The 25,786-nt window shown below is 40.1% G+C and overlaps 1 protein-coding gene across 4 annotated transcripts in view; it reads right to left on the minus strand.

Moving 5' to 3' along the window:
• LOC122522498 overlaps positions 1 to 25,786 on the minus strand; it is a 261,578-nt gene that overhangs the window by 20,278 nt on the left and 215,514 nt on the right. For all 4 annotated transcript variants that reach the window (XM_043643703.1, XM_043643694.1, XM_043643685.1 and 1 more), the window contains exons 5-6: positions 14,966 to 15,063; positions 1,825 to 3,863 (exon numbers count right to left, since the gene is read on the minus strand). In XM_043643703.1, the coding sequence (XP_043499638.1) occupies positions 1,825 to 3,863; positions 14,966 to 15,063 (2,137 nt within the window). The remainder of the gene's footprint in view (positions 1 to 1,824; positions 3,864 to 14,965; positions 15,064 to 25,786) is intronic.

The following is a 25,786-nucleotide window of genomic DNA, read 5'->3' on the forward strand; positions in this document are numbered from 1 at the left end:
ATTTTTTTCTTCTTCCTTTTATTACTCCTTCTATTACTTTACTTTAATACAACAGTTTGGTGCTGTGTTATATTTCATAAAGCACGCGTAGGTTTAACTAAGAGTACAAACGAACGATGCTTTCTTTAATGAGTTCATTCATTGAGAAAGGGAAAAAAGAAAAAAGAAGAACGAGCAAAAGGAGAGAAGAAATGAGATCAAGAGATGAGTATTTACACTCGGCGACGTTTACTCTTAAAGGGATAGGGAGGGGGCTCGCTCACTCTCACTCTCTCTCTCTCTCTCTCACGCGAGAAAGGGAGTAAACGCCCTTTTTATGCGTACGGTCGCAAAGGCAGCGTAAAATTGAGTTACAGGGCAGTTTATTTTTTTATTAGCCAGACCGAGTTTGCCACGGTGGTCTCAATGCGAAAAAAAGGGTGGTCCTTTGCGGCCGACGGATTTCCCGATAGTGGTTTTATGGCGTGTCAACACGCATTTACGCGCGTGCGTGTAGACCCGTAAAAGTGACGAAAAAAGGTAAAACGCGATAGGGCTATTGAATCAATGATCGGTATATTCGATCGTTGCGATTGCGAACAGGTTGTTACGAAGAATTATACGAATTCTAATGGATTCCGGTGATTACAGATCTTTCGTTGGAATCTGTAAAAATTAGTAGTTAATTTGAAAAATAAATTTATTACGATATAAATATTTACAACATTTCGTACTCCGATCTCGTATTTACTTTTTTTTGTTTAATCATGATTTCGAGATAGAAAATGATTGAATTTTTGCAAATGTTTAATTTTCACAATTTCGGTTGGAGAAAATGTTAAGGGGATAATAACAGACGACAGCAGGGCGCAGCGTGGTAATAAGGTGGCTTGGAACGGCTGCGATGCTAGTCACGTTTCCAGCCGCTGACAGCTGCGGCTTATACGTATGACGTGGTATCAACCCCAAATTTCCCCCGACTAGACACACCGTGTCAGGGCTGCCCTAAGACCCTGGAATGCACTCGAGTCTCTACCTGTCACGTTCCACCATGCTTCTTGTCACCTATACGATCAATTTTATCTGTTTTCTTTACGTCTTTCTTTGACTTATTCTTTTTTCTTCTTTATTACCGATTAGTACTCGACAAGTATGATTTGTTATACAATTAATATAAATTTTAACATTACAAAATAAAGGATATCCGAGTTTTGTAAAATACTTCTTTTCTTTATTTTTTTTAAACGTCATTTCATTTTTTCAATTGTTCCGTATTGTAATAGATATTCGTATCGTTGATACTACATCAAAATACTTTTCATTAACTACGCGATAATTAGGACAGAAGTTGGTCAAAGCAATCAATCAATGTAGTTCAACATCTTCGTTGCAGAATATCGATAAGCTCAAGGAAAGGACACATAGAATATCTTCAACCGGAGAGACCTTGATTTCACGATTTGAGTCATCACCCCTCGCTTCGTAATTATTGATTTTCCGAGCTGCCCTAACTCCCCTAACTTCATAGAGAGAAAAGAGGGAGGGGGTGTAGAACTGAGAGACAGAGTGAGAAAGAGTAACGAAGTAACGGAATAAGCTGAAGAGTCCGAAATGCCGTTTGTCCCTTTCTTGTAATGTACAACGTACGACTGGGAGCACTTTACTATGTTATCTTAGTCAATACTTTAACTTTCTTTTCTTTTTTCTTTTTTAAAATTAAATACGATGAAGAAATAAAAAACAAGACACACACGTTACCGATTGGCATTGCGTTATTTTGTGAAACGACATTTATAATAGAACTAGAGGAAGACGTTAATTTCTTAACTAATTCTCATTTCTCACCTCTACTGAGACTGGACGGAGACATGGACATTCCTGGTCTGTTGGCGTCGAACGTGTTAGGTCTTTCTGGCATTTTCATCATATTTTCCTGTTGTCCCGTTCCACTTGCAGATGAACCATCAACGGTATTTGTGGAACTGGATGTAGTACTGGTAGACACAGCGGTGATCGAAATGTTGGTTACGTTGTTACTGTTCGAACTTCCATTAGTTCCACTATTGTTATTATTATTATTATTATTCACATTGTTGTTACTCGTATTCTTGTTGGCAACGTTACGATTACAATTCGTTCCATTGTTGTTGTTATTATTACTACTGTTGTTCGTATTGTTGCTTCCAGTGGTACAATTGCTAACTGCAGCAACACTGACTACTCCTTCTCTGGTAATATCTTGAATAGCACTGGCAGCTCTAGAACCCACTCCCGCGGGTTGAAGGATCGTATACTGCTTCGAGGAATCTGGACTCGTCACTGAGGGAAGTCCTGTTGGGCTTTTACTGCTCGATACCGTGTTAGATGAAGGATCGTGTACCGACACGTGATGCGATTCTTCCTTAGATGACTTCAATTGCAACAACGAAACGGTCGGTGAATGTTTGTCCTCTGACGTCGGTGACAAACCAGGGACAGGCTGTGGGGTTGGCATCGTTGGCCCAAGACCTGGTGCTGGATAACCAACGAAGGTTGCCGAAGCTGGATATGGACCAATAGGTGGTATGGGGGTCGCCCCAACCGGTACCGTTGGTGTACTGCGACAAATGTTTTTCGAATGGTCACTGGTAGGAGGCCTGAATGCAGAAGTTGCTGAGAATGGAGAATTCGTTGATACCGAAGAATTAGATGATGTTGCCGTAGGCGAAATCTTCATATTATTTTCATGATACTGCCTTTGATATCCCGCATAATGTTGGTGGTGATGCTGTTGCTGTTGTTGTTGTTGTTGCTGTCTTCCTATGATGGAAGGGGATTGAGCATTTTTGCACATTCTATCTCTGTCACGATCGTTTGGTCTGTCTCCAGTAGTATCATCTTTATCGGGAGTAGGATCCGACATGTCGATTTCTAATTCGTTCGACGAATCGTCGACTAATTCGTTAAAATCTGGTGGTTCGTATCTGGAATATTTATTGTCCACTTGACGGCCTTGGGAATCAACGTGAGCACCAACGAGATTTCTTTCATTTCTCTCTTTCCCGGCCAAAGATCTTACCGATACCGGTCGGATCTTGCCAGATTCATTTTGACATGTGTTTACCTGACATTGTATATTCGCGCATTCGTTTTCGATTTTGATCAAGTTATCAAATTCTTTCTTGCCTTTTGTCGGATGTTGCTGTTTCATAACATCTTGTTTCATCTGCATCTGGGATCTACCGCACCGATCATGTTGACCACGTAGCGTTATCACGTCTTTCAACGAACAACCAGCGTCCGTGCTGGTCGTCGACGAGGTAGACAACGACGAAGGCGATAATTTTGGATTTTCTTTCTTTTCCTCGAAGAGATTTTCGAAATTAGACTCGTATCTGTCCTCCTCTGAATTTCCTCTTTGATATAACGAACCTCTAGGTCCAGGCCAACTTCCAGATAAACTTTTCAAAGCTGCCTCAGTTTCTCTTATAAGAGTTTCATCGTCTTCCGGTTCCTCGCAATGTTTACTTGATTTTCTAGCCGGACTTCCTGAATTTCCCGACGTGAATGCTCGTTTCTTCTGCGGCAAAGATATATTTTTATTCGGATCAACGTCAACCGATTTCCGTATTTCATCGTCACGAACACTTTTTCTTCTTCTTTTGGCAGCTGCGTCAGTCACCTCCATTTCTTTCGGAACGCTAGTTTGAGGACCCTTTTTGTTTGTCAGTAATGGCTGTTGCTGCAATTGTTGCTGTTGTTGTTGTTGTTGTTGTTGTTGTTGCTGCTGTTGCTGTTGCTGTTGAGGTTGTTTAAGATTCGAACTGATCGACTCTGCTTCCAGCTTCCGCTTTTTGAGATGTGCCATTGCATTCTGCCCGCCTGGGACGCTGGTCAGTTCCACCCTGGAACACAAAAATTCCAGAGGATCAGCAAGTCTATTTTCCCATCGGATGCGTCAATGCATTCAATTCGATCTACGAGTGCACATTTCTCGTTCATCGTCGGCGCAATCTAATTAACACGGCTCTCGTTGATTCAGAGGATCAGTTTAATGGATATGAACCGATCGATCCGTAAGATCTTCGAATCGTGTCTTCTCAACGTGTTATCTACGTAATAATGTTCTCGAGATCAGAACGATCATGTTTTTAGAGAAATTTCACCTGCGATCCGTCGAGGACACTGTCCAAAGAGCTGTGGCCCATTCCTGTGCAGCAGAAGTATATTTTCCCGATTGCGATCGATTAATCGATAAACATAGACATCCCTCTGAACCGAGGGCACCTTTCGTTTTCGTTTGTTTGTTTATTTGTTTGTTCGTTCGTTCTTTAATTTTAATGTTTTTTTTTTTTTTTTTCTATCTGCTTTTTATTTTCTTTTTATCGTGAGGTAGTTTGTCGAAAAATCAGACGCACGCGCCGAGGCACGCCGCTGAACACGCGCGTTCTCGCCGAATGAATCGCGGTTGTCGTATGGACGGAGTTTGCGCTGCGTAAATGCGCAGAGAACCCTTACACTCGGGGTGCTCACAAGCTACTGTTCTATGTTTAAGTTAGTACGGGGTGGCGATCCTCTACAGTAAAAAGGGAAGGGATAAGGGCTTGCGCGTGTTGCGTTGTAGCTTCTGCTTCGTCGCGAAAAGTGGGGGCGGGTTCTGCGCACTGTCCACCCCCTTTAAGCTTTTCTCGAGCGCAATTCCCGGCCCCTTCTATATACACCCTCTTCGTCGTCTCGCCACCCCCTGGGACACAGGAGAAGGGGATACAGCTCCTAGATGCACACACCACAATTTTATCCTTCTATAAAGGTAGATACATTGCGCACCTTTTCTCCTTCCCTCCCCCCCATTCCCCCTTACCCCTTACCCCCTTTTCTTCCATTATATTGCACTTCGATTTTTTATTTCTATTCTACGATATATATTTGTTTCTCTATAAGTCAATTTATTTACGTATCCTACTTGCTTTATATCGGAAGTACCGAATGTTAAAGAGAACTCTCTTATCAAAGTAATATATATTTAATTTTAATGCCGATGAGGTATAGTCTGCAAATGAATCTTTAAAATTACTTTTCTTCTATACGTATACGCTAATATTGGATAGAGAAATTAAATGAAAAATACGTTTTAAAGAAACAAGACCAAATGTAAAAATCATTGTGTAAAAAATCTAACTTTTAAAATGATTATATTTAAATAAGTGAATATAATGTATATCATATATATATAGATGGGAGAGTCAAGGTTTCCATTCGGTACAGCAGACTTTATAATATTAACTTTCTATACAAGTGAACATAGATGAGTCTATGTAAGGTTTACGGCAATAATACGAACTGACTACTGAAATTAGATAAACGTTGCTTCTAGAAGACGGTCGAGGAAGAGTGGGATCAGCATCAGCGCTTAGCAGAGCTTTCGAGGATTCAGAGAAGCGAAAGAGCTTCCTCTTAAACCTTAAACCTTCCTCAAACCACGGAGCCCGGAGTTTAGAGCGACGAACTCCTACGAAGGATCGCGGTGAATTGTACCCATACCCGAAATCACAAGTTAAATCGCACCAACGGCTTAAGACATTATCACTTTTCTTTGCGGACCGATGCTCACCCGTCCGAGAGTTTTCCTTAGGAATGATAGAGAGTCGAATAAGGAACAAACGAGAAAGAGTACTACCAGAGAGACAGAGAGAGAGAGAGAGAGAGAGAATCCCTTTAGAGTTCGAGGATCGATGCGTCCTCGTAGTCCACCCTCCAATTACGTGCCATCCCTTACGGCCTGCGGGGAATAATTAGAAAGCAACCCTGGCACGGTTCGAGTAGATAGCCCCATGGATGTGTGCAAGACGAAGGATACTTTCGTGATGATCTTCGAAGAAGGTGCCATTGTCATTTCCAATCGAATATATACAAACATTTCAAGAAAATTAACGCAACGAATAGGTTCCATTTATATATATATATAAAAAGAAACGATATTTAAATAATTGAATTATTTTCTTAATTAAATATTTATCGATTCGCTTAAACGTATGTAATCGAGAAAATATCGCGACTTTTGAGTAAAGACGAAAAGTCTTGTCGCGCTCAAAATCCGTACTTGTCAATTAATTAGCGAGTGCTACCCATGGCTCGTGGTGGTGGTGGGGGTGGGGGGGAGAGTTGGTATCTAGGAAGATGAACACGCAGTAGAGCGGACGATGGCGCCTCCATTGGAGGGATTAGAGTATTAGACGACGTCACGTCACTGGAAGTCTAAAGGAGCCTCCTTGGAACTGTGCTTTGCGAGATAGCCTAAACTTCAACATCCCCCCCACCCCTCCCCTCCCCTCCCCACCCGACTGTACCCCGATTTCCTCCCCGCCCTGCTGAACAACCTCTCGGTTTTCCCTTTCCCAGTTCTAACGTCCTTCTTCGAGCCCTCGACAATTCCAATTAAATAAACCGCTAACGGATCTGTACCAGCGGATACATAACGTTCTTAACAGTTTTATTACGATACGTCGTAAAAAAAAGAAACAAAAAAACGAATCGTAATTTGTTTGAAAATTCGCGTAAAAGATCCCGTTAATATTATTATTATTATTATTATTTTTATTACAATTCTGTATTAATTTCGAATGAATATATTTTAGCGATCGTAAGAATCGCTTGAATCGGTCTTGAATTTTCCAAGGGCATTAGAGCGAAGTAAGCGCGTTCTTGGACGAATAGCTCGTACGTCTTTTTCTCGCCAACGTTCGAGGGTGGGTAAGGTCGCCAGTAGGCGAGCGCTGGATAATTTAAGGGTCTCTCACGCGTGGATAATGGGGAACTTGGCTAATGCACCCCACTTGGCACCACGTGGATTCACGCGAGTTTTGTGACTCTACTTCCACTTTTCGCACCCTTACACGCCATGTTTCAAAAAGCGTCTTGGTGTTTCCGTATATATATGTGTGTGTGCATATACACACTTAAATTGATGCGGATTACAAAAACGTAAATGTTATCAGATAGATAAAGATGCATTATATAATATATATATATATCAACAATTACCCATAGATTTGTTTTACAATACCCTTTGTGTTATTTTAATTAAAACTCGTTGTTGTCTACTTTAGCGAAGGATATTACATTGTCCAAAAGTATTTTGAAGATAGCTCGGTGGTAGTAGTAGTCCGAGGTAGAAATTCACAAAGGAATCTCGTTTAACGACTCTAGGACAGTCCTCGATCGGTCCATCGGTCGAGGGTGGTATTCTCATAGTCGTGATTCTTCGTTTCGCAGACTAACGACACCGAAATTGGCTTTATTTCCAAAGGGGGAGAAGAGCCCGCGATACTCTCGGTATTCTCTCCCTCTTATAGCTTCTACAGGAAGAGGAATCGAAGGGAAGAAGATTTTAAAGCGGACTTCGTGTCATGGCATTACGGAAAGAGTAGAAGAAAGACAAAAAAAAAAAGAAAGAAAAAAAGAAAAGAAAAGAAAGAAAGAAAGAAATGCTGTGACTGAAGCAGCTGCCCGATTGGACATCGCTTGGTCGCTCGGCTCCGGGGAATAGTATTCCCTTCTCTTCTCTAACCGTTCGTCCATGCTTAGGTCCATCTCTTGCCCTTGCTTTATATTTTCTCTTAGTTCTCTCTCTCTCTCTCTCTCTCTAAAAAAAGAGCTTTACCCTCGCTCCACGAGAGCTGACGTCTTAAACCAATCGAATTCTTATCAAATATTTAACGCTGTACGGGCCATCGGTTTAAGTGGAAGTTCCATTACCGGACCTTGTTCGGCTAAAAGAAACTTTCTTCCATGATATGTGTGTCTCTCACATATTTTGTTATTACTCTTTATCAACGTTAAAGAAAAAACCACGCTTCTCTAATTTCTTCTTCTTCTTCTTCTTCTTTAGATTTTTAGAACACGTTTTGCTTTTTCTCTTACGAGATTTTATAATTCATTGGTTCAATGTGATTGACAGATTTATTTCCACGATTCTGGTTAACGAGAGAGAACTGGAGAAATCGACGACGACGGGTCAAGTCGTCGTCTAAGGCAAAGGTCGTTTTTTGGGTTCCTCCTAGCCACACGGCAATACGTCACGCGTCCTGGTTTTGGGGCGTAATTAAAGAGAGCGCAGAACAGTATGACGCCTCGGGGCTGTCTGGGGTAAGGAACGGGATGAGGCGGGCGGGCAACGTTGAGGGTATGAGGTATAAGGGATGTGTTTTACCGAGGGATACTTATACCATCCCTACGCGGCACATATTTTCATATAACAAAACCATCTGCGTGCCGCGCATAACAAATTTCAACTGATTTATAGTGCGGATGGGGTAGGCGGACGCAAATTTTCGCTCTTTCGCCAACGTCGTCGTCGTCGTAGTCGTAGTCCTCGTCCTCGTCCTTACGAGATACGCGAGTTACATTTTGTTTTTTTTTCTTATACCACTGATTTGTACTAACTTTTAGTATAACGCACTATAGTCTTCCCTTTTTTTCGCCCTACATCTTTGAAGAACGAATGGGAACGATATCTTTGATCTATCGGTCAAATTAAAACTGTTAAAGTGTCAATTATTATCCAGAGTAGAGAAAATGAAAAAAAGATCTTACGTCTTTGAAGGTCTAGCAATGATATCTGCAAGAAATGTGACCCTAAAGGGTTGCACGAGGGTAGTATGGTAGCAGGAAAAGCGGGTATGTACAGAAAGGGACAAAGTGGTGAAGGGGATGTTAAGAAGGGACTATGCTCGAATCAACCGGCAACGGAGCGAGCTATCGGATCAATAGTGTTGTAGTAGTGACAAGTATCAAACTATGGATATGTATATTTTTATTTTTCCTCGTCTTTATTAAGGGACACGAATTATTCGATTCATTTTCGAGAATATGAATAAAATCAATTTGTGCAATTGTTGAGATACCTGATAATATCTCTCATGTTTCATTGACCTTTAAATGCGTTTTATTCCGTGTGTAAATAAAAACGATGCGATAACAAATTGGCAAATAGATTTTTATCAAGAGACTACGTTCTATAAGGTGTTATACGTGCGTGCGTACAGCTATAAAGCTGAAAAAAGGTCCGCCGAGCAGTTTGTTACCAGAAGCAGTTGTAACGGAAAGGCACGTAACGGATAACATGATTACAAATATATCATAAACCCTCGCGCCCCCTCTCTCGTAGCCCTTATTCTTAAAAGAAAGCCGAGAGCGTGTCCTTCGACACGCGATACACGTGCGTCGCCTGTCGATAAGACCTTATCTCAACAAATCACTACAGACTCGAAGAAATAAACACAAAGAGAACACGGATTTGACGGGAAGATCGAGAGAAAAAAAGGCTGCGTACGGGGCCCCCGTTTGATAAATCCAATTTACGAAACAACTTTCTTTCCCATTGTTTTAAGGAAGACCATGCGTACGAAATGTAATTACGTATGAACTGTAAAAAGATGTTGATTAATTTAAGAACATTGATCAACGTATAAATAAGTTCATATTTGAAATTTCATCGATGATTTATTCCGATAGATCATTCCGATTTCGAATGAAACAGCACGTTTCATAATCAAGAAAAATAATCGAGTATCGCAATAAGCTAGCTAGCCAGATATTCCAGAATGTTTTACGCCTCATTAAGCAACAATGTATTGTTGTCAGGGTGAATTATACCGGGCATGAGACGCCTGTCAAGACAAATGGCTCCAACCGGAGGTAATTGTGGGCTTTTATTAGCTCTACTTGCTTTCTCCTCTTGGCTGCAAATCGCGCAATGGCTTTGGAGGCATCAAGTAACGCCGTCAGAGAGGAGCACCAAAACAACGACGGAAGCGACGACAACCCTTTTCACTGGAGAAAGGGGTAAGGCATCACCACACTCCTTCCACTATCTTCCTTCTCTTTTGATGCCGTGTAATTACTCGCGTGACACTAACGTGGGAATGCGAATCTCATCTTCTTAATGCTCGACAAGTAACCTCTCCTCCTTTACTTATATTATTATTGAGTACCATCTTCTTCTTCATAGCTAGTACAAAGAATTTGTTTCATTTTGCAAAAGCATTGGAGAAGTATCAAGAGAAATAGATAAAATAGGGACGATAAATATACGCGGGCACGCGAGTGAACTATGTCAAAGCTGGTATGTTCTGTTGGCATGTCCGGTAAGATTACTGTGGTCAGCATGTTTCTTAAGAGATGTTTCACATACTTGCAAAGTTAATTACACTGAAGGGGGTGAAAATCGTTGCAGTAAGGTAGTCATGCGCATGAATCTAAAGAAAGTATGCCACGTTCTTTCATCCTTCAAGAGAATTAGGTTTTTTTTTCTTTATACGAGATTTTAATCGATCAAATTATATCAACGATTCCAAACATATTTTCCCAAAATCCAAACGAAAATCCAGAAATATTGCCACTCGCATTATAGACTCTATATTGGAGTATATAAACTTATATATATATATACACGAAACGATAAGAAAAGTGAAACGAATAAATTCGTCGTTTCTCATCTTACTCGATGGTGTCTCGTACTCAACTTGGAAGCCAAAAAATCGAGGTCTTTTTCCATAGGGGAAATACGACATTTCGAAAGCCCGTATTTTCTAGAGGAAAGATCCGCTGTTATTCGCGCGTTATTACGGCTCTAGGAGGCAAGATTCACTCGCACGAACAACATATGCGGCCAAGCTCCGTCTTTCCCTTATCCCTCCTTTACACATACCCACCGTGCTTCAACGTTGGTTCATGTATTTATGCATTTCCTACCACCACAACCACCTAACTCTACTATTTCTTTCCTTGAATCTACACATCTAATACTTCGACACGTTTAAACATCTACGCGTATCTCACTTAAGGCATTGCGACGTCAATGATCGGCTCTGTGTGTCGTACGAGAGATTGTCTTCACGGTTTGAGAAAAAGGGGGACGTTAATAGACTGGAATGAAGGACGCGTGGAGGAGTTCATTGGAAAAACTATTCTTGTTAACGCTGTAAATAATAATCGGTAGTTAACCGTAGCTCTTTATCTTCTTTTTCATCTTGCGAACAACTCGTTGCAAGATATAGAGCTATGTCCTGTCAAGAAAGGAAAAGTTTATAATTAGAAGCTTCAATAAATATATATTTTTATATATATTATGATACACGCACATATATTTATATAGTGGATGTTGTTTTTCTTCTTTTTCCTATGATAAAATATCGATCGGGGGGAGAGGGGGGAATCGAGGTGCTTCGGCTAAAGCGTTAATAAAATGGAAAAGAAATGATTTTGAACGGGTTTTTTTTTCTTCTTCCCTCTCCCCGTGTTACACCCAGCCCACGTTAGCTTTCATTATTCAAGAGTCATATTTACTCATTGGATTCAATTCGGATTCACTTATGGTATGATTTACTGAAGGAAGAGGCGTACCTGGAACACCCGGTGATGGGAATTTATCGGGGGATGGAGGCGGCCACCCCTAAAAGCGAACGCGTATAAGGAAAACAGAGATAGACTTTCTAGAGTAGAGGAGGGACTGCAATGGAAACGGCGGACAACGAAGGGAGAAGAAGATAAAGGGCGCGTCCTTTCCTCATATTCTATATTCCGTATGCTGGCTCATGAAAGTCCTAGGGATACCTTCCGAAATTCAAATTTACAGCACGTGCTATACTCGAGTGACTCTAGTTGCATGACGATGCATATTAAGTTCGACCAATAAGTTTGATCTACGGAGAGAAACGATTAAAATCTTATTTCTAATGTATCCAATGAAAATATCTTTTATTATCGTCGATCAACGGCACAGCTAAAATGATTCCCCGCGACGAATTGAAACGTGCTCAAGATTCACGCGGTAATTGAAACATTGTAACGTTTATCCAAGGATATTGTATTTCAATTCACCCCCTCTTTACAAATAGTGGTAGATATAAATAATCAGATCGCGATACTTTTGAACGTACGTTATCAATAAATCATAACGACAATAATTGTATTCGAAATAGTATAATATAGTTACGATTATCGGAGACAAAAAAAATGAAAAAGCTTCTGATGTCAATAGAAATCTTATCGATACCCATTGGCCGATTTTGCTGATTCTATATTCGGACCCTTTCCGCTTTAAAATTTACTGGAAAACTTTTCTCCGGTCTTAAGCGTAGCTTCGTACCTCTTTTCTTCTTCTTCTTCTTTTTTTTTTTGATTTTTTTATGATCGATATATTATTTCACTATTTCCTTGTCATAAACTTCGATTGTTTCTATACGAGTCTACCGTGTGTCTCTTGATGAAAATTCAATCAAAAAAGAAACTTCTTCCTTTTTCCTTGAAGTTTCTATACGCGTTGAAAGATAAGGTTACACATACGAGAAAGGAAAAGCTTGGTAGGAAAACAGGGAAAACCATTATGCTGATGTCTCAACATGTTACTCACGGTGGTACGGTGTCTTGGCCTCTGAATTTGTGACACTCCCCTTTTTGCTACTCCACGCATTTTCGACAATGAAATGGCCATAACCATATACTGCGGGCTTTTTTGAGATATACGACGATGTTCCGCAGGAGAACGAGGTATCTTATTTTTGTATATCACTTGCGTATGTACGGCATACATGAAACATCGTCACATCCCACGGGTCAACTTCTTCAAGGCGTCTTTACTCTGGCGTGACGGTATTTATGTTAGTATTTTTTGATCAGAAAGCTTACGTTTCATTTATCGTGGGTGATTTGGAAATTGAATGATCGTAATGTATCAAAATAAATGAATATATTAGTAATTTTTAATTAGGAATAAAAGATGAAATGGTAATTTAAAGTATTTTAAAATTAAACGAAATTATACAAATTTAAATAAAAAAAAAGAATAAATTTAGATAATTTATAGCTATAAGTGGAATATATATTATACAGTATACTTATTTGATCCTATTGCACAAAGTAAACAAAATTAATAAGTAAATTAAATGTCCCCCTATATGACTTTTTTTATAATTAAACTATACGATTATAAATTTGATATCATAATCTTATGAGTGAATCGTGATATCATGATTATTCACCGAGATATTAGTTCGTGACAAAAGTTACGTGACACATTCTATACAATCTTAACTATGTTCAAGCTAAACTTTGAGGAAGTATAAAAATATCTCGGAAGAACTTATGGTCACTGAAAATAGATCGAGAAATAAAGAAAGGTTGGTGTTTTCATATATTTGTCCTTGGAATAAATAGTCGTTGCTTGATCAAGAGCAAGGGGGGTGGGGCGGGGTTGAGAGGGTGGAAGAGAGTGCAGAGAAGAGTTCGATGCTAGCAGGGATCGCTGGCAGGGTAAAAGGTGGAGACATACCCTCCCCTGATTCCCTACGAACCCGAACATGAATTAAAGTTTTAATTTCTCTAAATCACTGTTCGCCCTTGAGCGCTTTCCACCAGACGGTCCGTTACTTATAGCTTTTGCCCTTTTACCGCTTACTCTCACCCCTTCCCACCCTCGTAGCTCTCTTTTTTCTCGTTTTGCTTCGATCTTACCACCGTCCGACCCTCTTAAATCGAAGGAAATCGATATGCACTTATCCGATGACTCTCGAGACTCGAATAACGAGTCGTCTTTTTTTTTCTTTCCTTTATTTTTTCCTTCCTTTTTGTTTTTTATTTTTTTTTGTTAAGCAACCACGTAACTACCAATTTCTTACCACTTATATCAATCGTACGATACTTCGTTATGAAAATAACGTATTTATTGGTAATACGAATGAAATATCTCTTAATGAGAAATACGTTTGAAAATTATAGCAAAGTTTTATGCGAAACTCGCGATCTTTATTCTCCCTTTTTCGTTTCCATCTTCATCCATAGCGCCCAAAAAGGGGCGTAGGGTAGGGTAGGTAGGTTGGTAGGTAGTCGTTCGTTTAAAATCATGACGCCGAGTGCGAAGGGTAGAGAAACGAGCTAGGCGTTAGCATTAACGTTAGGTGTGCGCCACCAGCAGCAGCAGCACCAACCGAGGCCACCTCTACAAGAACTTCCTTCCCCCCCTTTCCTCTTTCCCGTTTCCCTCCCACAAAAGGTTTCTCTTTCTCGACCTCTGCAACGACGGCGACATATTGTTTCCATTCTCCTCTCTTTGGCTAAAGCGCAATAAAAAACTGGCATAAATATCGCCACCCTTGACGGAGCAAGGGCTGGGGCGGAGTGGGGGCCGGGGGCCGGGGTGTAGGGTGTGGGGTGAGGTGGGACGCGTACCAACCACCTTCCTTCAGTTTCGCCTTCGCAACAACCTCTACCGTTCTCACTTCTCGTATTCTCTCGGTGTTCTCGGTGTAAGAACTAAGAGATACCGACGAGAGAGAGAGAGAGAATGCGGTATCTGGTCTGGCGCGTATAAATACTACGAAATACCCTCCAAATTCTAGCGACTAATTTGTCTGAGTGGCTTTTTGGACTGTTACACGAAATAACTCCTAAAGTCCAGTTACTTCTTTCTTTATCTTTCTCTCTCTCTCTCTCTCTCGCTCATTTCCATTTGTTTTACATTTTCCAACCGTGGTCTAGTAATTAAGAATTATCGAATAGTATCTGAACTATCGAGATAATTTATTTCGACAGATTTGAAACGTTATTGTTGAGAAAAATATATTACACTTAGACACGAGCGATCAGCTGATCGAGACTCTAGTTACCTGAATTGGATTTTATTTGCGGAAAGATTAACAGAGGATTTTATTTCGTAACGGACTGCTGATTAATAGACGAGTCCATAATATTCTTTCTTTTTTTATCACATTACTTCACATAATCTGGATTCAGTATAAAGTGTTACTTTTTGTTCTCAATTTTCATCATATAAAATAACATTACAATGTTATTATCCTATTATCGGTAGTTTCTGTTTGAACTCTGTGCGAATTTGTTTGTAATTATTTAAATAAATACTGCGACTTCTCACCGTTATTTCCTATAATTATATTATATTTTATTTTATTGGTTAGAACAATCTCTCTCTTTTCTTTTTCGTGATACTTACAGCGTAACAGGTTCTTCAGGACTCGATGGAGAAATAGATAGCGACGTGGTTGCTGTCACGCATCTTAACGTATTTGGCGATCTTACACGATCATCCACCTGAAAACAAAACAAAAAAAGTAATTGACATAGTAAATTATTTCCTTTACGAGGGGGCACCGTTTACGCGTGCCACGGGAAAACGTTTCTATTAGGTCACGCGATAATTTCTCTATTTCAGGAATAGAATAAAAGAGAAGAAGCAAAAAAAAAAAAGATAAAAAGAGAAAAAAAAGACGGCTCAGGCTGTGTTTTATCGTCGTCTGAATTCTTTTCGCGATCCTAGCCATTTTCGATGGGGATCCGAGCAACAGGTACAGCAAACATGTCCTCCAGGCATCATGCTCGAAAGAGCACACACGTGATTTATGATATAAGTGAGTTATCGAAACACCTCTTTTCCTACCCTTCTGTGATAGGTTAACTGTGTTCACGTGAGAAAGAGAAGAAAATTTATTATTCGTAAGAAATAATTTCTCAATGTTTATTGAAAATCCTTTTGTATTTTCTGGGCAGCGGCAGGAGGGGGGGTAGCTAGGTTGAAAAAAATTATTAAATATTATTTTTCTTTTTCGGAGAAAATGGGATGTAAACCAAAAATTACATTTCACGCTTGACAATAATTGTATCCGTCGTTTAAAGTTCATATTATTGATATCATCGATGAATTTTTCTAAGAAAACGAAAACTATTTTTCTCCTCGTCTAAAAATATTCACGATTTTAAAGAGATTAATAATGACAGTGGAAATCCTCTAGGACGATCGTACCAGAGGGAAACAAAAAGTAGCCTCGGGCAAGTGGACTAAACTCACACCGACATCAATCTGAACGAACGAGTCTCTCTCGTCCCCCTAACGAGCCGCACACCGAGTCATATAAATTTTATTGCTATTTCATAAATCCTCCCTACTAACGTGAATAACCACCATCAAGGAAACTCTCCGAGAGATTATCAGAAATGTATAAAGTTACGCGGAAATGTTATATATACCCTGCTGGCCCGCATTTACGATTTGATTCTATTGTTAGAAAAACTTAAGTTAAAAATTATTTTATTGTCCCTCTTCCCCCGCCCCCCCATCCCCATGACGACGATCAAAAACGTTAAGAGAGAGATAATTGTAATACGATTAAGAATAATTGTTTCTTAATTCTAATTGTTAATCATTGAAATAATATCGCGATACTGAACGAATCCTGCAACGATTTTGGGAACACATTTTCTTCTTCTTCTTCTTCTTCTTCTTCTTCTCAGTGTTCCTAGACTTTCCACGATTTCCAACGAAATTCTTAAAATCCTCCCTTCTCATTTCCTTCCTTCAAAAGCTCGTAGACCAAGGGGCTCTGATTTACATTTCTTTTTCTCGACGACATAAAAATTCCGCAACGATAACTTCCTTTGTTCAACCCTCTGCGGTCTTGGGTACGAACCAAACCCCTGCTGGCTTCGAGAGAGCTGCGGGGCGTCGTCGTAAGGCTCTCTCGTCTAGTTTTTCGTTTATATTACATTTTTCCTTAATTAAAGGTACCTCTTCTCATCGGGGGGGGGCGGGGGGGGTGCAGGGGTGCAGAAGTGGGGGAGGTTAAGAAGAACGAATTCGATCGAGTATATAAATTTCGATACGTCTCACGCGAATGTTTAAAAACCAACCTTCTTATCTGAAAAGTGAAATTTCAATTCTAATAATAAATAATCTTTCGATCAAATTGATCTACTCTCTCTCTCTCTCTATAAACGAGAAAAGATTTGGACAAAAGCTTTGATTTATCGAGTATCATTTTCCCTAGAATTGAACACAGATTTCCTTCAATAATGCAAATCCATGGGTCTGATCATCGTTCGTTAGGTTTGAGAATTGGCAGATACTACTGGTGCGACCGGTGAGAGAATTTACAGAGAGAAAGAGAGAGACGTAAAGAGTAAAAGAGATAGGAAGAGAGAAGTAGGATCGAAATGTAATTAAGAGAGCAAATAATCCGAGCTGAACAAACTCCGTGAAATGGATCAAAGAACTCGCGAACGAAAAAGGAGGGGGAGAGCAAAATAGATGGAAGAAGGACGAACGTATATGTATACTATACTACATTTATATATATATATATATACGCTGATAGAAAGGCGTGTCGGGGAAGGTACCAGGATGAACTACGAGAAATTCGCCCTCGTCCTGTCGTCGACCTGTCTAGCTTGAAGGAGTAGGGCAACGAGAGGTCTCGGCACAGACCCTCGATAAATATTTCCGTCAAGTGACCGGGGAGTGGAATTCAAAGAGAGTCGAAAGGTGGAATCGAGAGCGGACGGCCTACGTCCTTCTCTTTCTACGAAGGAAGGTTTGGGACTGCTAGAAGAGAAGAGGGGGGTGGTGTACAGATGAGAGAGAGAGAGAGAGAGAGAGAAAGGAAGAGGGAAGAGGTTAGAGGCCAGTATATTTGCGTTACGTTACGTAGTTGCGCGTTTAATCAGCCGTGTACTCAGAAAAGGGCGCGTTTGAGGGAGAAAAAGGAAGAAAAGGGAAAGGGACGAGAACGAATGGAGGTGGAAGAAGTGAAAGAGTGCCTACCCGTCGACTTGTGGATATCGAAGGAGGAAGAGGATGAGTCCAAAGGGTCGTCTTCTCGTGCCTTTTGCGACTACCAAAGAGACCGGAGACTCGGTTTTTATTGTCAAACTATCCTGTCGTCGTTGGCTGACTATGGGACTTCGAATGAGTCTTCTCGTATAAAGCTAAGGGTAAGTAATTTTTTAAACGGTCTGCTATGGTGTCGTATTTCGATTAATCGATTATGTGAGTTCTTATAGTTTATTTTTCTCTAGGAAAAAAGTGTAGTATTTCATTTGCAGAAATTGAAGAAAACGGGTGAAGTTCGAGAGTAAGAGAGAGAAAGAGAAAGTTTAAGTATATGCGAGTATGTGTGTATGTGTGTGTGTGTGTGTGTGAGCCTACGAAACGTCGATGGCGTGACAGATTGCCTCTAGTATTTTCCACCACATACATCATCGGCACCCGCCAGCCCCTTAGTTCTACTTCACTGCTCACCGTTGCCATCTCTCTTAATTGGCATCGCCTACCAATCTACCTGCTGCTTTACCGTTCAGAAAATTCTACCCAAGCGTATTTTTTTGTTCAGTATGATATATATATATGCAAAATCGATCCGCCGATCGTTCCTATGGGAGAACAGGAAATTTCGATTATTTTTGAATATATTTTCTTATTTCTCGATAAGATTATTTCTATGCAATATTCTAAGAGATTTAAGAAACTTTCTTTTTCCCGATATTCGCGTACGTAGATAAATATATCGATAAAATATAGAAAAAAAGAGAAAAAATAAGGAACGAAGAAGAAGGGTCAGTGACAAAGTGTAAACCGCACTTTCATCGTCAGGGATACGATTAGGGAAAAAATCGTGTTGTTTTAAGGGGAAGTGAAAATTAAATACCGCGGTGTGTCCAACCCCATAGGTCCGGTCACCTAATAATTCATACGAGGAATGTAAAAAGGGCTGGCCCTTCTTTCCCCGAGCATGCTAGAACGAGAGAGAGAGAGAGCAAGTGAGAAAGCTAAAAAAAAGGGGGTAGAAAAATACGGGCTCGTATTTATCTTGAGATTTGTAACCGCCTTGGTCTCGATATTTATTGGCCCTTTTTATCAGATAGGGATATCTCTATAGTTTGACAGACCATTCAACTTTATTATGTCTTTCTCTTTCTCTCAGTATTCGATCAAATGCATTTGTTGATAAGTTAGTTAAACAAAATGAATGAATATTGAATGAACTATTAACGCTAAAGAAATTCTTTTGGAAATATTCCTACAAGGGTGGTACTTGCCAGCAAATGAAACGGTGTTAACGTTCTTAGGAAGGGTAGGCTGGCAAGGAACGTGTCTCATCGTGGTAAATACATAAAGAAGGATCTGGAGTGCGCGTAGTCCTCCGTAAGGGTGCACCTACGGCCTAACTACCTACCAACCGAGGTCATATTTGGGATTACGGAGACGGCGGTTGCAGCCTCTCAAGGATGATAGTTGCGAGCGTAGAAGAGCTGCCTTGCTAAACCCAGCCCCATTATCTTAACAAATCTAATCTCGCGGTGGGTGTTTATAAATGTCTTGTTTTCCGCAGAAGGCAGGATGGCAGACGGAGGAAAGGAAAGGACGAAAGGACGAAGTGGGAGTAGCGAGCTTGCCTGGATTTTCTCAACCCCTCGTTACCAGAACTTGGAAATACAGTTGCACTTCTTGAATCCGGAGTATTCTAATGTGTGTATTCTTTTTCTTTTATCTCTTTTTCATCATGTTTTATATATTATTTATATTTCGTAGTATTACGAATGTTAGAAATATATTTGAACGATTATAGTTGAAGTTAAAGTATTGTTCGAATGTTTGATATTATATGATTTTGTTTGAACTGTTTAAAATAAAATAAAAAGATAAGATTAACATATAGATAAATCATTGTTCGTTATATAAAAGTTTCAAATTGTTTAGAGACTTTTTACTTTCGCGTTAGGAAATAATCAAATTTTCCTATTTAATATGGTGCCGTTCGCGAGTAACTCTTTCGCTTTAAATTTTCATTCGAATCTTGCACGAGTAGGAGGAGAAGGAGGAGGAGGAGGAGGAGAAGGAGGTTACATCAGAGACTTGTTTCGTCCTCGAAGCTAAGGTTGAGGCTCTATTCCATCCTAACTCGTCTCGAGCGTAATTTGCACACAAAGTGCTGAGGAGGAGTAGTACTATGCGGGGTGCCAGTACCGCGGGTATATGTATATGTATGTTATATACACATTGTACCCGAAGACATTATGCTAACACCCTTCCACGTGAACAACCATTTACTTCGCACGGTTATTAAAAATGTGCGTTTATAATGTTACTCCGTTACTGGCGAGAAAATTCCTGATTTTCTAAATACTATTAAAAAAAGATAAATCGGAAATATAATACTACATAAAAAGGGGGGGAGGGGATAAAAGTGTATACAAGCATTATGCTATCATGGGATATCATACGTGCGTGAATGTTGAGCGTTGCGACTTGTGATTAAGACGCAAGACGACGTTTCTCTGCCAGGTAATAAAAAGCCTGTCACGTAGCATTAGCTTCGAAGATGGAAGGAAAAGGAAGGAGGTAGACCGAGAAGTTGAGGAGACGACGACGACGACGACGACGACAAAGAAGAAGAAGAAGAAGAAGAAGGGAAAGAATACTGATTCATTATTCAATCTGGGTCGAGTGATTAGCATGCGCCGGTGCCCAACGTACCTTGGATCCTTCTAAATAATGTAAGACGTTCTGCCGCAAGGAGGTCTACATAGGTTGCCACCATCTTTGTGGACGACGTTCCAGACTCGTCTCGTATTACGTTGCTTTAACTTTAACACGATTTTTGTAATATTCCAATTTTTCAAATGCAACCACGATCGTCAATAATATAATGACAATAAAGTTGTTCAGATTTATATATTCAATTATCTTTACACGTTAGAAAATATATTAAGTCTTACTATTAGTTAGATAAGACAGACCTAATAATCTCGAACGGAGTCGAATAAAGTGGCAAATAGTTTTCTCGAAACAATGATAAAATTTCATCAGTTTTGTAGTCTCCAACCGACATGAAAGAAGACCGCAGGATAAAACATTTTTAATATCATTAAGTAGGAATCTCTCTGCGGTGTACTGGCCCTTTTCTCGTCCTTATTCCCCCCTTGGCGTCGCCATCCACAGTGGTCTCGGCTTGAGATCTGGATGTAAGAAGGGTTGTATTCAGCTTGCCTCCAGGGCATGTTAATGCACTCCAAGATCTTAGCACTTACACTCCAACACGCCCGTCCTCCTCCTCATCCTCAAGTTCCTCCTGCCCCTCCACCTCCTCCTCCTCCTCCTCCTCTTGCTCCTCCACCTCGTTGCCGTCGTATTCCTGCTTTTCCATCCCCAGCCATTTTCTCTTTCTCTTAAACTACCCCCGACCAAGACTCCAACGCCTCCAGAGGGCTTTCACGGACGACGCCTTAAATCCGGATCTTTGCCCTCCTCCAACCACCCTCTCTTCCTCCTTCCCTATGCCTCCTAACGCTACTCTCTTTCTCTTTATCCTCGGAAAACCTTTCTCTTTGCCAGCATCGTTATTCTATCTCGAATGGTGTAAGAAAGAAAGCGGATTTTCTAAAATACCAACCTACGCGAAGTCAAATCATTTTTATCGTCAATAAGTGTATCCTGCGAATATAAAAAAGAAAAAAAAATGTTTCTACCAAAATAGTTTTGAAAGAACTTGAATAGAATTTTCTGGTAAGTTCTTTCCTTTTTCTTTTCTTTTTCTCTTCTTGTTTTTTTTCTTCTTTCTAAAATCTATTAAAATGCTGTTCTCACTTTTCTTTAGAGAACCTTCCTTACGCACGAGCGAATAACTTTTTGACGAAGGAGAGAAAGAAGAAGAAGAAGTCATTGCCACCGTGGAGGATTCAGGATTGAAGGGAGAAATGGGGGGGGAGGGAAAGGTAAGAGAAAGTAAGACGAAAAGAAGGACGAAGAGAAAGAGTAAGCTCGCAGAAAGAAATCTTAATTAACGAAACCATTGTTTCGGTCGTGAAAACTCAACGAAATTTTAGCAGGCAGATCGAGCTTTCTCTCTCTCGAAAAAAAAAAAAAGAAAAGAAAAAAAGGATAAGAAGGAAAGAAACGAGAAAGAAAGAAAGAGTGAGAAAGGAAAGTGGGAAGAGATCGTCTGGTCGGAGGAATATAGGGTGAGTGAAAAAAAAAAAAGGGGCACTTTTTTCCAAGGCCAACAGATAGGACGGACGGGGCCGCGTTGGCCGCGTCGGCCACTGGCGGTGGTGCGCACAAGGGCACACAAAGCCCTTGACGGATGAGTAGCCACCGTGGTGTAGCACAAAGCCCGCGTTTACGAGTGACCACCTGTTGAGGGTCCTGCACGCACCTGTGTACGCACACATAGCTCATCCGTCCTACGTGCGCCACCCTCATCACGACCTTAGCGCACGTACACGGATGATATTTTCATCCACGATTACAGAATCGATGGCCTTACCGATAACATATTATACACGTGTATTCATTTACTACGTGATTTTTCGACTACTTGTCTCCTGTTATCTTTCATTTTAAACTGAAACTTTTATTTTAAGTTGGAACGGGTTAGAAATTTTTGAAAAAAGATACAATGATAAATAAATATATGTTAGAAAAAAACAAAAATGCGATCTTTTATACGAATGAATATACATTTATCTTCCCGATCATTTCGATATAACGTAAATGTGATTTATTCGCGAGAAGAAATTTCGTCAAAGTTTTAACTACAAAAAAGAAAAAGAAAAGAACCACATTTGTATATTATTACACGTAATATTTAAAAGTTCCTATAACAAAATAATACATTTTTCTTTCGCCGAGAGATTTTCGCACGTTGAAACATCGAAGAAACGTTGTTGAACGGTCACCTGGGTAGTCAACAATTCGAAATGCTTTCCAGGTTCATCGGCGAAGCGTACCAGCGTAACAATCGTACCAAGCCCCAGCGGCGGGTTCTGAAACGGTTGAGCGACGTTGCGAACGCGGAAAAGTGCTTTGCCGTTTTTACCGGTCGACCGCTCGTCAATCCGCAGAGAGATCGGAGAGCGCTCTTTTTTTCTCTCTCTCTCTCTCTTTCTCTCTTTCACTATAGCGCCCTTTTTTTTTCCAACCCTGCCGTTCACTTCTATCTCTTTTACTCGTGCGCGTTTTGAGAGCCTCCTGCCATGACTCAACCGCAAGCAGAGAACGACAGGGACGCTTTATTTCCAACCCCCCACCCCCCACCCTCACCCTCACCACCCACACCCTCGTCGCAATCGTTCCATTTGTTTCGCAGCCGGCATTGCATTGCTCGCGGCGACGAGGTTTCTCTCCTACCTTCTCTATTTATCTCCACCTCTTCTTCCCACTTTCCTCTCTCTCTCATTCTCTCTCTCTCTTTTTCTCTCTTTTCCTCATTCACTCTGAAGCGAGTAGATTTGAGCCGCGGACGAATCGACCCACCGTTATCTCGACGTATCCGCACGCAGGTACGCATTTAAACGCCACTACTAAACCCGACAATATTTATTCTCCGAGGTAACTTCTCCATTTTGACGAACGACGACGAACGCTATCGCGCACGAGCTACCGTACCTATTCGCGAAGCTTTCTACGTAATAAAAAGGAGAGTTAAACTGCGTGTATTTTTACTCTGTTCTAGATTACAACGTTAGGGAAAATTCAATGTTCAAAAACACACGAGGAGAATACTAGAAGTATTATTATTATATATATATAAGACTATGACTCTTATCATTAAGTGAGGATAACCAATAAACTAAAATTTGTTTTTCTGAAAACCAAAAAAACGACAATTAAAGTTTATTATTCCCACCTATTCTAAACAGTTTATTTATTTATATTTATAACGAATATTCTTTACTCCTTTTCACATCTCCTTTATCTTGTATTCCTCCTCTTCCTTTGTTTATCAATCGCCACTCATTTCTTTCTACCGATGTTATTAATCGATCCTTCCAACGAGAGCTGCTTGAAGTGCGACAAAACACATCAAAGGAATACATTTCCTTTACATACATATGTTTGTTTGTCCTACAACGACAAATTACGTTAACTTGTTATCAATTGTAACATGTGATTATAATTAATTAATGATTTTAATGAAAATTTTGTATGCTACGAATCGTTCGTTAGATAACAACATGCGTTTGATTAAGAAGAATATAAGAAATATAATGTTGATGCGATCGATACTCATTAACGATATCAAATTTGTTCGGTTCATCACGTATTTCAATATTCCAATAATCTCTTATCAAACCTTCGATTATAATTTCATTTTCCGGTGCTATACGTCTTCGCCAATTTTCCGTCATTTCGATTTAAGTGTCCCACTGTCAAGCATGATCGAATACCCGTCGTGTTTCTAACGTTGACAATAACGTTCAATCGATAAATATTGAAAATAATCATTGTTCTTAATAATCTTATTCGATTAAATAACATCGGGAAGATTCGCGAAATAATAGTTTTCGATAATAGTTTTTCGATTGATAGCCAACGTAGAAGAAAAATCAAAAGAAAAAACGTTGGAACGTCTGAAGACGATCGTCAATGTCGAGCTCGGAGTTGAAGAAAGTCTTTTACCTCGGAAGAGGGATTGAAAGTCTGCCATTCGGAAAGGGGATGGATGGTTGCATCGAAAAGCAATCGCCGTAGGAAGTGGGTGGTGGTACGAGTGGACGAACGACGCTCGACTTGCTAAGCTTTTTTCAACTTCTATCTTCTAGCAAAGATAGAAGTGGTCGCTGTTTTAAAGTAACGATTCGCTAATGATAGTCCAACCTTTCCAAGACTTCAACTCTTCTTCGCGTTCGCTTGCATCCGATGGCAAATCTTGATTTCAATCCTTAAATTGATATACACATAATTTTCTCTTTTTCGATATTTATATGGGGAAAAAAAAAACGGGACAAATTTTGATCAAATTAACCATCAACGGACGACGTTACCTCGCGGTTATTGCGAAAGAAAAACTATCGCTCCGCGCGAGTATCCTTTTTCTTCTTCTTTTTTCTTTTTCTTTTTTATTCCTCTTTTACCCCTCTCATCGGTAGAGAAAATTCGCGCTCGAGAAAACTTCGAAAACTTCCTTGATCGCGTAATAGTTCGTTCAAGTTTTCGGTCATTGCGCTAAAGATTGACGTGAATCATTGTCATTTTTACGAAGAATATTTTCTTTTTAAAATAGATGACTAAAAAATATATTATTTTTGTTCACACTTTGATGAAAGACAAAAAACGATATAACGTATTATTATTGCGAACAAAAAGAAAATGGTTAAAGCTTTAAGTAGAATGAAAAGAATCTAAGATCTCGAGTTGGTATTCAAATCGATTACACGAGAGAGGTGGGGGACAAGGGGGGAGGAGGAGGAGGAGGAGGAAGAAGAGGGCAATGTAAAAATTATGCAAATGTCGTTTACAAGTGAATAGGACCATCGCAGCGAGCGAGGTTACAATTAGGCAGGAGCCAATTCAATATCGAAAGCCATCCGAGGGAATATTCAACGGGACCGACCGGTATTAAATGTCGGCCGGCCCGGTTGAAAGCAAACCTCGTATCCGCGTTATCTCGTAGCTCTCAACGTGCACCTTGCTTGCTTGCTTTCGCGAGAAAGTCGATTAAGAGATTCGTTTATTTTTTATTTAAATGTTAGAAGAACTACCAACGACAACAAATTCTATTAAAAATACGAAGAGCAAAATAATAATGGGAGGGGGGCGTGGGTTGGCGACGAGCTGGGTAGTTGAAGAAAAGAAAACAAATAGACGAGAATAATAATTTAAACAATTTGTAAATAAGCATTGATAATGCGTCGAGAAGAGAGTTATCTGTTCGTTTGAATCTCAGGAGATTCATAGACAAGGATACATCTCTTGAAGAGGGCTTCCGCGTTTAAAGCATCGATGGAATTACCGGCGGGTGATGAGTTTAACGGAAGGGATAGAAGAGGAGACGAGAGGTCTCTTCTTTCCTCATCCTTCGAGATATACCACCCTCACTCTCTCTCTCCCTCTCTCTCATACATACACACACACACACACGTTCTTACTGTCTCTCTATCCATCTATCTTCCGAACTCTTCCATCCTACGTTAAACTCGTTCAACCGACGTTCATTTAATCATTCAAATTATCTCGATATTTGGGAGTAGTGTATATGAAAAA

Source organism: Polistes fuscatus, unplaced genomic scaffold, assembly GCF_010416935.1.
Source record: "Polistes fuscatus isolate 324 unplaced genomic scaffold, CU_Pfus_HIC Scaffold1, whole genome shotgun sequence".
NCBI classification, from domain to species: Eukaryota; Metazoa; Arthropoda; class Insecta; order Hymenoptera; family Vespidae; genus Polistes; species Polistes fuscatus.